Below are 13,271 nucleotides of genomic sequence, written 5' to 3'. Positions count from 1 at the left end.
AAAATCAAAACTGATAGGTTTAATAATTGCCTTGAAATCAAAACCTAGGCCTATGGCTAGCCATACAAAAATAATTTGACATATAAATGTTTTAAAAGCATGATTGATTATGTAGTCTAAAGGATCCTTAAAGTTTTTAGCATTCTTGCTTTTTACTATGGTTACTGTGGTTGAAAGATAATGAGTTACTTAACAGTACCTTTTTATTAGAGGCTTTTAAATTCAGAAGTGTTGTACAGATGCTGTCACACGGATTTGATGGTGATCATGGGAGGAAATCAGGGAAAGTCTAACTCTGAATGTGTGTTTTTATTTCCAAGTTTCTTACTGTATAGCAACTTTCCCTTGTATGCCAGACAATTGCTGTTTATAAACCACGAAGATCAACTCTTAAGTGCTCCAGGTGGCGTGCATTAGTGTGGCATGCAAATAAACTAAATAAACTCTTTATTTCATGCTAAAATTTATAGTAATCAGCAAAGCTGTTCTCTGAAGAGCCCTTCCCATGCTTATAAGGGAACTTGTGCTTATTCCAAGACATTAAGTTTTATCTACTTAACAGGAGAAATCCTATTTCAAAATACTAATTAGTTTTGAAATGAGTAATGACCTTTATCCTGAGTGCTCAGATGAGATGTAAGTAGGAGTCAACAGAAGTACAACTCTACATACAAACGCCAGAGCAAAATGTTCATTAGCTCTGCAGTTCTTTGCCAAATTAATTCTCTAGCTGACTGAAAATTCTAAAGCAGACATTTTACTGAAGCTCAGTTTTATCAGGAAGGGCAAACTTTGCCACGTATTATGATGTCTGGATGAGACTTTAAAATAATTGATTTAGCAAAGACCTTGAGTTCAGCTCTTGGCCAAGAACTACCAATTCATTTCTACAAAGAACACCCAGTTCATCATCCTAACAAAATTATCTTTCTCTCTGTGATGATACCTTATTTTCTACCACATTTTAAACCCAGGTGAGCAGCTGCTCCTAAGTAGCTCAATTTCCAGCAGGACCAATCCTTCTTTCTGTTCCTGACTCCTTTCTCACAGCAGCATCAGCATGGTCATAACTGCTTGCTCCTGTTGTTTCTATTGCAAGCAGCACCACCTTTTTAAAAATTTTTTAAAGCTGTAAGTGGTAAAAACCATTAAGATAATAATATATGGTTCCTTCTTAATATAATTTATTCATTAGTTATTTCTACCAAATTTTGTATTTAATGTTTGATATGTTTCTTCATAGATGTAGCGGGAGAGCATTTGACTACATTAAAATTATAAACCCAGTACTCATAATGAATTCAGTATAAATTTTGACAACTGGCATAAGCTAATACTGGATGCAGTCAGACAACTTAAGTGCTAATTTGCAGCTTGACAAGTTTTGACATGACAAGTGAAATTCTGTTTGCTTTTATACACATAACCTACTGGAGTCGCTGCAGAAAGTGAGACAGATTTTTGTCTTGACAACTTTTAACATCAGTAAAATTCTCAGTTGTTCTTGCTTAACATGTATTTCTAATGGGTGCTCTTGTCATTGAATTCAACTGGCTTTGATTCAAGCACTATTCTATTTCTGTACCAAGTGAAAAGCAAATGAAAAAAATCTGAACTAACTGGTAGGTTAGATATAACACTTGAAAAAAATTTGATCTGGGGTAAGAAAAAGCCCCAAGAAAAAGAAGACGTGTTTGAAATCGTGGCATCTAATCCGAAAAAAATTAAGTGCTGGATAGGGTGATGATAATTTGACATCACTGCAGGACTAAATTTAAAGTATGTAAATGTTTAGTTTAACTACAGTGCTGAATTTCATGGGGGTTTGATATTTGATTTGAGAATAATTGCAACATCTATGAATACTTTTTCAATTTAAGTTAATGATGTACTCTCATTTTTAATTGATTGCTTTATCCCTTCTGAGAATATTGAGTTGTATGTAATGTATGTTGAGATTCCTTGATATCATTGATGTAATTTTTTCATTATGCTTTGTCTGCATCATTGTAAATGCTTTTAAATAATGTAGAAGAATGTTTAACTAAAAATATTTTGGTTCCCCTTTCAAATTAGATTATTTTTACTACCCCAGCTTTCCAAGCATGGTTCTTGAAGCAGAGAGTAACAGGGGGAGTATAGGATCTTTTTTCCTCCTATGGAGTGCAAATCTCAGTACTGTCAGTTCAGCTGTGTGATATATGTTATCTCACAGAAAATCTCAAGATATCAGAACAATTCCAAAATCTCTACATTTTATTGCTGTTTTTCTTTCTGTTGTGGTGTAACTATCTGTTCTTTCAGATGGTTTTTTGATACACACCTCAGTTGTGTTTGTGCCAAGTCGGACCGAGGCCCTGAGCGAGGCAGTGAGATGGGGTCAGAGCAGGGAGCAAGGGCTGCAATCCCAAGTATGCACTCTCCCTTCTGTCTTGCAAGTGTACCAGCTGCTAACAAGCCATTATTGCCAGTCTGTCTCAAAGAAAATCAATTGGTTCTGTTTCAGTTTGCTTTTGTTTCTCACTCATTGTTTATAACATTCGTTTGTCATTTTTGTCATTTTTATAGAGCTTCCAAGAGCAGCTGTCAGGATCTTAAGCAACATGACATTCCTTTTTGTGAGTTTGTCATACACAGCTGAGAGTGCCATTGTCACAGCTTTTATTACCTTCATTCCCAAGTTCATCGAGTCACAGTTTGGCATCCCAGCTTCCAATGCCAGCATCTACACTGGTAAGGCATTGCCACATAGTGTTACCTTGCAAGGTTGGCTTTGGCTAATGAAATGAGTCAATTAGCAATGAACCAAAATGTGTTCAACCAGGTGATTGGATCCAGCTTTCTGCATTTGGTTAGATATTCAGACTATATTTTGATGTTTGTTATATGTATTTAGTAAGATGTGCACCCATTTATATTGTTAGTTTTTTGTGGTGGGTTTTTTTTTTTTTTTTTTTTTTTGCATAGGCCTAGACAGATGCTTTCTCATTTGTTGATGGTCTCCAAGGGGGGAAAAAACCCCAAAACAAGCTAGAAAAACCATAGACACGACTGCAATTTGTGTGCTTTAAAAGGTTTCTTAACTCCGTTTTTCTTTTCTGTGAATTTTACTTCCTCTTTGATCTTTAAAATATCTTTTTTTCCCCTTAGTGAAAAGTTGTTTATCTGTCCCATCCTTCAGTTATCTCTCTCCTCCAGGGTGGTGTTTTTCTCCTTATTTACTTATTTACATTGAGACAACACTCTAGTCTAGTCAGAACTCCCCAGATTCTCTCCTGCCTGTCATTTCAGGAGACCCCTGCTATACCAATGTACAGCCATGCCCAACTTTTAACAGAGCTACAGACCACAAAAGCTTCACACTCCTCTGTGACTGAGAGAGATGAGAACTTGGCTACTGAATATTGTGCAGAGGCCAAAATATTGTGCAGAACCAGGCCTGTGTTATGCGGATGAGTTTCCTTCTCTTCTAGCTGTGTGAAAGACATTTGTCTTTATAATAATCTTTTAAAATTGTCCATAGTGCTTCTGATATAGAATAACTGCTGATTGCTGGGCAGGTTAGTTCGTTTTTTCCCTCATACTTCCAGACACTGTGCCCTAGAAATGATGGAGTGGAGTGAATTGTGGGGACACAGGTGAAGTATGGGGTGAAGCTGTCCTGAGGTATCTGTCAAAAAAGGACAAAAAGTAGCAGAAGGAAGAAGGAAAGCACAGAGACCTCACATGGGAAGAATTTGTCACTTGCAGTGGCTGGAAGAAATGCAAGGCATTTCTAGAGTGGGGAGGGGAAAAGTCAGAGAAGCACCATGTGGTGCTTTTTATTTGAGAGTTTCTGGGATGAGATTTTCTTAAGGGCATGAAATCCCTGTGTTCTGCATATAAGGAGGAAACATTGACTCATGGGACTATGGTGCTCTCTGAAGCTTAGATTAGCTTCACACACAGGAGTTTTACTGTAATGAATCTTGGTGGGATGGCTGCACCATAACTTACTTCATTCTCAGGATAAACCAGAAACATTCTTGCCAGAAAAAATACCAAACAGCCAGTGCATTAACAGAGGTAAAACCAGTGTGACCTTGCCTAAAGTGTGAAGTTATTAACATCTGTTGTTTCCCCTGTTATAAATGACTTGATAAAGACTATTAAAATTAACCAGAAGAGGAAGATTAAATATATCAGGCTGGATGTGCAACAATGACAAATGAGCGCTGCTTCTGCAATCCCAGCCCTTAAACTTAGCATTGGTGTCAACGGTTGTTAATTTTATAAATATTTTTTGTAGGAAAGATGGGAAAGGGAAACTTGTAAATTCTGTGTTAGATTGCTACTGGCTGATAAAGTAAAAGACATGACAAGTTCAGAAATTTTCTGGTTAGTAAAAGGAGAATTTACGTGTTATTTATATTGTACATCTATGCTTAATACGCACATTGCCAGCTGAGTACATGTACTTCCTGAATCTCTTAGTGTAAAGATTTTGCTGGCAATTTTTTGTCTTCTAACAGCAATTCTTTAATTAAGTCCCAATTTCTTTCAGTTTTAAAACAACCCTGGCATTTATCATCATCAAAAAACACTATGTGCCAAATTTCATGTCTTGAACTTGTGCAACTTCTACATTTAATTTCTGCTCTTGGAAGAAAGACTGGTTTTGATTCTGTGAAGACTTATTGTTTAGAATCTTCCTCCTGAAATGATATTTTGTTCTGTAATGTCATTGGTGATGGCAGGATAATTAAGGTTCCAGCTGGTTTTCCCTCTTTTCTTGCTTTCACAATCTCAACATGTTGATAAATAAAATGTCCCTTTCACCTTTAGACATATTAGCAGAGAATGTATGCTTTGCAATAATCGTAAAGGTATTTGCAAGTGATAGTTTTATTGGCTTCTTTAAGAGACCAGCATCTCTAACAATTTGGATTATAAAGTTTAACATCTCTGTAGGTGCATCTGCCAAGTAGCAGTTCAAAGTAGTTCAAATTCAATGTCTATTTGGAATGCATCTTTATTGGCAAAGCCTTTAAATAAAGACCTTCTCACATGTCAGTGAGAAGCAAAAGACAAGGGAAGAGCAGTGCAAGACATTTGCTGACTTTACTACCACCTCAGGACCTGACAAGTGGGGACAACGTGGTGATATGTTGCTGAACCTTATGGCTGCAGCAGCAGAGGTTTCATTGGCACGTCTTTGTGTCTTACACTTACTCTAATTCTATTATCTTAATTTTTCAAATTGTGTTTGATCACACACACATATCTGTGGAGAGATGAATTGGAATGCTGAGGTAGGAGTTGTGGAGTCATAGATTCAAGGTTGGAAAATAACTTCAAGGTCATCAAGTCCAAGCTTTGACCAAACACCTCCATGTCGATAAACACCAAGTGCCACTTCTGGTCATTTCTTGAGCACCTCCAGGGATGGTGACTCCACCACCTCCCTGAGCAGTCAATGCCAATGGTTAACCACTCTTTCTAATGTCCAACCTGAACCTCCTCTGGCCCAGCTTGAGACCATTTCCTCTTGTCCTCATGCAAGTTGCTTGGGAAAGTGCTATTCATCTTGAGTAGAGTATCCAGAAGGCAGAATTTGCAGTCAGGCCTGGGTGTGCACTCCCAGGTGGGAAGGGTTCTGGGGTCCTGCTTGAGGTTAGCACTTCTGCTTTGCTGGAATTAATCATGAGAATGGGAGGAGGAAGATTTGTGTCCAAATCTGGATTTCTTCCAATTTCAGTGGTTTAACTGGACCTGTATGTAGCCCTTCTCCCCATTCTAAAATAAATACAAAACAATGTTTCTGCTTGTAAGTACAATAGTTCTCTTATAGTGCTTTGGCTGCTGCTGATATGATAAGGAGGCTTTTATAAATTCTTTGACAACACTCCAGAGGTTTTAAAAGTCTGACTCAGTTTGCTAGTGGAGAATCAGACAATGGAGATCTTAGTGCAGCATTTGCAGTCATCTAATTACAGAATGAAACCAATATTTATGTTTTATACCATTTCTGTAGGTCCTGTTTTAATGCTGTTTGAACTTCTTCCTGACAGGTGTGATTATTGTCCCAAGTGCTGGTGTTGGTATTGTCCTAGGTGGCTACATTATAAAAAAGCTGAAACTTGGTGCAAGAGAGTCTGCAAAGTTGGCTATGATCTGCAGTGGTGTGTCTCTGCTGTGCTTTTCAACACTCTTCATTGTTGGATGTGAAAGCATTAATCTAGGGGGAATAAATATTCCTTACACAACTGGGTAAGTATCTTGGGTGATTATCTCTGGCAAAAACAGCTTTTTCCAATAAACCTGATCTAGAAATGTAAAAAAATGCTGATAGCTGATGTACTGAAGAAGCCATTTCAGTTCAAATGAGAATTTAGTGAATATTGTGATATAAGCACGTGCTGTTAGTGTGTGGCTCTTGTTTTTTTACATCTGGTTTATAATGCAGTTTATGTAGTAAAACTCTTGAGGGGTGAGAAAATGCATTAGAATGGCTTTCAGTGATGCAGAAAAATAAGAATAGTGTCCTCTGTAGATTACTTAGAATTTACTTAGTGTTTCAAAATGTTTTCTGTTCATGAAAAATTGTAAAAAAACTAAGTGGATTGTGAAGATTATTTCTGAATGGGTTTATTAATTATCACCTTAATAGTATTTTAGGTTTACAGTCCCTATTTGAGAGGAATCACTTGGGCATGTGCTATTGACATTAGTGGTGTGCACTGCTTCTGTACCCCTTACTAGTTGTGTGAATGCCCTCCAGTGCTTGCCAGATCATTATCAAGACAGCAACTAGACCATATTCCCTAAAGTTATAGAGAGAATGAAGAGGACGGCAATGAGGAAGAAGGTGTGATGTAGGAAGGACTTGGGAGTGAGGAATTTGGGCTGTGGCATTAAGAAATGCATGGAAGGGCATGAAAAAAAGAAAAAGGATGTTAGGAGGCAAGGCAGTGTGGTAAAACTTGAGACATTTTCATTGGAAAGGGAATCTGTAGAAGCCTGATCATGAGCTTTTATTTTCTTTCCTTTTACATGAGATTTTCCTCAAAATTGCATTCTTCATGTAGGTTAAACACAGGAACAGAGTAAGTGTTTGGAGAGTGTGAACCTATCTGAAGAAATGTTTTTTCCCTTTGCTTTTACATCTGAGGCATGTCTGCCTTTTAATTATGACCAGGTGCTGGGTGTCAGATCCATTTGTCTATTTGCTTTTAGTGCTCAGGTCTGGACTCCTGATATTTTGAAGAGAATGTAGAGTGTGGAGCAGGAAAAGAGATGATGAAATGGAGAAAAAATACAGTGGGTCAGAGGGATAGCAAGTGAAAAATAAAGAGGTAAAATGGGAAGCAAGGGAGGAAGAAAACAGGCACTGTTTACACAGGGAATGTTTAGCATTGCTTGTTGCTGGGTGTTACTACACTGCTGTCAAACCTTAATGCTAGAGCAAAGAAAAGCAGCAGTTGAAAGTCAAGAGCTGATGAAAAGCTGTTACTCCTTTGTGTTCCTAAGACCTAGAGGTAAAGCTTGCTGCTGAGGGGCTCTCAGTAGAAGGAAGTGGTGTGGTGGTATACCCTCATCTGAGCTTAGTGGGCTGAAGAAAGAGAGAAGAGGGGTGGGAAGGGGCTGGAATGCTTTGATTGTCCACCTGCTGTTAATGTTTGTGATAGCCTGTGGGTGTAGATGATGCAAATTAATAGGAATGAAAACATAAATTTCTGATAGTAATTAATTTATCTGTGTGGCAAGTCAGAATGTACCTGCCTGACTAATGAGAAGCCTGTACCTTTGTGTTTGGAGAAGTCACATTTAATTTAAATCTGTTTCTAAACTGAAGACAAGGTGTACTATTGTCATGTAATTCATAGCCTTCATGCTGGATTTGTTAGAGTATCTAATGGTTTTTTTAGTAAGTAATAACATTTGCAGTAAATACATAGCATCAATTGAAATAAGCATCAATTCACAGCTGTTGTGCAAATCTGCAGTACATTACTTCCTTCCACATTCATGTAATTGTTCTTATTGAGAAAAGAGGTGAGAAATAGTAATTACCGAATTCTCACAATTTATTGATATATATAAACTCTCTGAAATCAGTATAAAAATCATATTGACTGTAATGTCATCAGAAATTGAGAATGACCAGCATGTTACAAAGCATGGTTCAGATAGATTTTTTTAATGTAGAGATGAAGTCCACATTTATTATCAAAATGATAGTAAAAAGGCAGCACTACACATAAGTTAATCTTGAATATCTGATATGTAAGCATTCTCTTAATTCTCATGATCAATCATTTGATAGTTTTAAATCACTTACTTAGTAGGCAACTCTTTAACTCAGCCATCAAAGAATGTTGTCGGCCATGGAATTAAAAAAGCATGCTTTCATTTTGAATTTAATAAAACATATACTTCATTCTCTACTTCAACTATAGTGCAGCGTAGGGATATCAAAGTCAGTTCAATGAGAAAGATTGGATAGGGAAAGCAGGAGAGGTGCCTGGTTTGGGATAAATGTATTGCATGATGCTCCACCCTAACATGGCAGTGCCATGTGTGATATCTGACCTACCTGCACGGGCGCCAACTCAGAGATCTCAGAGCATTGGGCAGTGTGGGCATACCCTGCAGGATCCTTTCTGGACAAATATGTTCATTTCTACTGTTTGTTTTTTATACATTTAAGCATACAGTTTTTTCCTTTGGTGAACTGATCCCTAAACCATTACAAAAGGGGAGGGGTGAACTAGGTTTCAGTTAACATAGAAGTTAAGTGCATACCAATACTCATACCACTCAGGCAGTGGCATTTCATAATTCAGTATGTTTTGTAACTCAGTATTTTTCTAACTGTAACAGCTGCAGAGAAGTGGATGGGACCTGGAGGCATGCACAGATTAGAATATATTAGAAAGGATTTTCTGCTGTTTTATGTTGGGCACAAGCAGTTTTGCTGTTGCTGGCGTGTCGTCAGCATTTCTGTTCTCAGGAAGATCAAGGGCACCTCTGTATTATACATCTCAGCATTTTAGAACCTATTGCTCTGTGCCCCAGCCTTGTTCTGAGGGGGTGTTTGATGTTTGAATTGCAGTGTAAGGAGCCTTATGTCAAACCACAAATGGCATCCCTTCTCTTGCACCATAACAGCGTCCAGGTGGGAAGTCCTGAATGAGTGAATGGTCTGGTCAAGAGTCCAGATGGCTTTTGAGTATTTCTAAGGAGGGAAGCTCCACAGCCTCCCTGGGCAACCTGTGTCACCACCGAGTCACCTTCACAGTGAAAACTGTTTCCTGGTGTTTGTAGGGAACGTCCTGTGATTCAGTGTGTGCCCACTGCCTCTGATCCTGGTACTGGGCACCACTGAAAACAGCCTGGCTCTGTCTCCTTTGCATCCTCCCTTCACATATTTACAGGCATTGATGAAATCCCCCTGAGCCTTTTCCAGGCTGAACAGTCTCAGCTCTCTCAGCTTTTCCTCAGAAGAGAGATGCTCCAGTCCTTTTATCATCTTAGTGGACTTTCACTGGTCTCACTCTGGTTCATCCATGTCTGTGTTTTATTGAGGAGCCCAGAACTGAGCCCAGCACTGCAGGTGTGGCCTCACCAGTACTGAACAAAAGGGAAATAGCAGAGATCACCTGATTCAGTTTTTTTTCAGACCTGTCTCTTGCATGTATTGTCGTATAAGGCAGCTAAAACAGCATCCATGGTGAGCTTACTCATAGTGACAGATTCCTGATTAGTTCAGTTCCATCTCTCACATTTCTGATATGTAACGAATCAACATAGACTCTTTTTGATTGCTTTGTGTTGTTTTGGTGCAAGTAAAGTTTAGTTAAAGTGTGCAATTGGCTTAATGAGGTATTTCACATAAAAAATACTTATATTCTTCCTCTTGTATCAGCAGTGTGTGTTTCTGTTATTCTTGTATCTATTTCAGTCCAATCAGCCAGTGGTATCCCTTAACTTGAAAGCAGTGACTAATTGGATCAGAACAATAACAACAAAGAAGGAATCCAGCTAACACAGTGAGAGGGTCCCTTGTTTGACAGCTACACAAAAATTGCATCATTGCTGCAATTCCAGCTGCTTGCCAACAAGGAGACTGCAGATCTCTGCCATCCGGAATGTCCTTCAATACCAAACCAAAAATACTGCTATCAAATTAAGATAATCCTTATTATCATATAGTCCAATATTAAGATTATAGAAACTGCATGGTGAGGTTGTCTCCTTCCCTTTGTATTTCCTTGGTCCTGTAGGTTACTACAGTGATGTCAGTAAAACCATGTGCAAAATCAGTTATTTGTTAAGATGTTACCAAAATACAGTTTGACTTCTTTTTTTTAAAAACTACATTTCATTTAAATTGTAACCTTGTGGGAAGAGGGTCCCCTTTTATTTACCCAATATATGTTCATTGTCTGCCAGTACAGTGATGTTTCTGTCCAAGACTGAGTATGTGAAATAAGAGGTCACAGCTCAAAAACTCAGGCAATAAATCTCATTTTATATTTTCCCTTTTCTCACTTTACTCCTATATCAAACCTTCCCTGGAGTAATAGTTGGAGAGAAAAACATGACTTAAAAAAAAATGTTAGAAACTAGAGTCCTTTGCATTGTTAGTCACATCTAATAAAGGTCTTCTCTTTATCAGCTTTACTAGCATTGTGTCATGGAGACACAGACCAGTCTCCCTGAGAAGTGAACAAAAGCGATTTGGCAGATGGGGTTCTGGGTTTTGTCCCAGCACATGTTTAGCAAACTTGCAGTTGAATCTTACTAATGGAAGGAGCAGCATTTATGTAATTGAAAGAATAGTTCAGGAAGTGCTGTCATTTGGGGCTGGTTTCTGTTTGTGGTGTCCTTGGCAGCTCAGGTGCAGCAGTGTTGCAAGTTGGCAGTATCTGCGCTGCTGAAACAAGCAGAGCAGCTCTTTCTCAGACATCCCATGCTTCTACAGCAGCTGCTGCATTGAAACTAGACTGCTTTTCCCACAGATCAGCTCATGAGCAGGACGTACTAGCTTTGGTGCAATCTCCCTAAGAACCTGTTCTTAATGGCTGATGCAGGTAAATCTGTGATGTGCTGTGCTGTTATTCAGGCATAAATGTTTTGTTTTCCTTTGTGGAGAGTAGGCAGCCTTCCCGGGCCAGAAGGCAGGATTAGTTGAGTGCTTTGGTTCAGCTTACTTCCAGAAAAATGCATACCTTCAAGAAAAAGTGTTTCCTGAAAGAAGCGTTCAAGAAATCTGTTGTAGTATGTGCTGTGTGGTTGATCCCATATGATGAAAATGGGGTTACACAGACACATGTTAATAGAGGTTTCATGTCCTCAGCATCTGAAACTCCTTCATTCTTCATTTGTTTCCCACCATTGAAAGAGGAGTGAACAATGAGTGAAGAGTGAAGGTAATGAAGATGAAAGCATGAGCCTCTTACAACTATCTGATAATGAACTTTTGGGAATGCAGTTAATAGATGATTTTGTGTGCAGACCTCTCTGTGTGCAAGGTATTTGCTCTAAGCAGCAAAAAGAACTTCCCCAAATAAGCCTTTTGTCCTCAGTGATGTGCTGAGGACAAAAGGTGGTGAAAGCTGGAGTGACAGAGCTTGCAGTAACTTCTTATTAATTTGAGCATATTTGTTTTGTGTATCTGTAAACTTAAATCCTCTTCAGGACAAACAAAAAAATGTGCCTGAGATTAAATTATCACAGTGGTCTCAGTTCAGTTTCCAGTTTCATGCTTCTCATTTCTTGCATGCCTGATTTCTTTTGCCATTTTTTTTAAAGCCGATTTCCTAAACTCTGTGTCATGGTAATGTTCAGCAGTGCAGCTGAAGTGAGTTAGCTATGTAAGCAGAGCAAGACGGGGGGCCAGTTCTCCTGCCTGTGGAACAACCCTACCCATCCCTGGGATTTAGGTGGTAGAGGGATAAGAGATCTGGAGAATTTGTGCTGCAGGGTGAGAGAGGTTGGAGGTGGAACAAGAGCTGTGCCTTTCCTGGAAGTCTGGGCTGTCCCTGGACCTGGTCCTGTGCAGTGTGGCAAAGCCTTGTTGTCAAAAGGAGCACGGCACAAGGGTCTCCCAGGCAGGTTGTGGAGTCCCTTCCTATGCTGAGTATTCAGGCATCTGGGACATCCAGCTCAGCAGGCTGACTAGGATTTCATGAAACTCCAAAAATGCTGCCTCTTCCGTTGGTGTGAAAAGCTTTTGTCACTGTGCTGCTGAAATTTGTATGTTCCCGAGGAATGTTTTGATGATTTGGTGTTTTTTTCCATTGGAGAGAAAGTTCTCTTGAGACACTACTGGAAAAATCTGTCCGTTGCTATATGATGTGTTGCTACATACTGCTTGCTGAAATCCAGCAGGATATAATATGACAAATTTCAGCTGCTAGCTGAGAAGGTGACAGAACCACTACCAGTCCTGGATATTTGACATCCTGCTCAAGCTGCAACTTGTTTCTAAAAGTGTACCTTGTTTGTTTATGGAGCAAGAAACAAAACACTCAGAAAGGCTTTGGTTAGCATCCAGCTAGACCATAAAGTGTAAAGTAGCTCCAAGAGCTAAATTTGTGAACCTGATTTGTGTGATCAATAAATATTTGAAAGTCAATAAATATTTGAAAGCTACTTAGTAATGTTTAATTGTCTGCAGAAGTGCACAGCTGGGAAGACAAGCATATTCAGCAAAAGCAAATAGTGGTGTATAAATACAAGAAAACCAGTCAATGCTGTGAGCAGCAGTCATGCTACTGAGTGCCACTAACGACAGGAGCTGAGGTGACACACAGCGTGGGTGACAGTCGCTGTGTGCAGAATGGCTCCTGAGCCAAGCCTCTGGGCTAGTCAGGGGTAGAAGGTGGGAACAGAAGAACATTCCTTGTGGTCCCTGGGGTAGCAGTAAGTCTGCTGCTAGTTGTTTATTTTCACACTGTCCACACAGATGTGAGGACAAGCCAGCAGCAGCCCTTGTGAGGGCAGCCATGGCGGTCTGTGCGCATGTGTACAGGATCTTGAGGATGCAGCCACAAACGTAATCCATACTCTCTTCAGCTCCTGCCTAGCTGAGGAGGTGCTGAAATTCCCTGGATGTCTACTGATCTGCTCAAGAGCAGAGGTCCTTGAGGTAGTTTTAAACAGCACTGGCCATTGAGCAGTTCTGAGAGAAAGACAGAACAAACAAGACGGAGCAGTTTATTCTGTAGTGCCCAGCGTGGAGTGGTTGTGCATTCCAGTGTAATTCTCAGACATTAGTATGGTTA

The 13,271-nt window shown here is 39.4% G+C and overlaps 1 protein-coding gene across 1 annotated transcript in view; it reads left to right on the top strand.

The window, feature by feature from the left end:
* Window positions 1-13,271, top strand: part of SLCO5A1 (solute carrier organic anion transporter family member 5A1) — a 73,130-nt gene that overhangs the window by 44,087 nt on the left and 15,772 nt on the right. Inside the window, exons 4-5 of the mRNA XM_059861993.1 lie at window positions 2,569-2,733; window positions 6,051-6,249. Of these exons, the coding sequence (XP_059717976.1) occupies window positions 2,569-2,733; window positions 6,051-6,249 (364 nt within the window). The remainder of the gene's footprint in view (window positions 1-2,568; window positions 2,734-6,050; window positions 6,250-13,271) is intronic.

Source organism: Haemorhous mexicanus, chromosome 1, assembly GCF_027477595.1.
Source record: "Haemorhous mexicanus isolate bHaeMex1 chromosome 1, bHaeMex1.pri, whole genome shotgun sequence".
Taxonomy (NCBI): domain Eukaryota; kingdom Metazoa; phylum Chordata; class Aves; order Passeriformes; family Fringillidae; genus Haemorhous; species Haemorhous mexicanus.
This window is presented reverse-complemented; position numbering and strand designations above follow the sequence as displayed.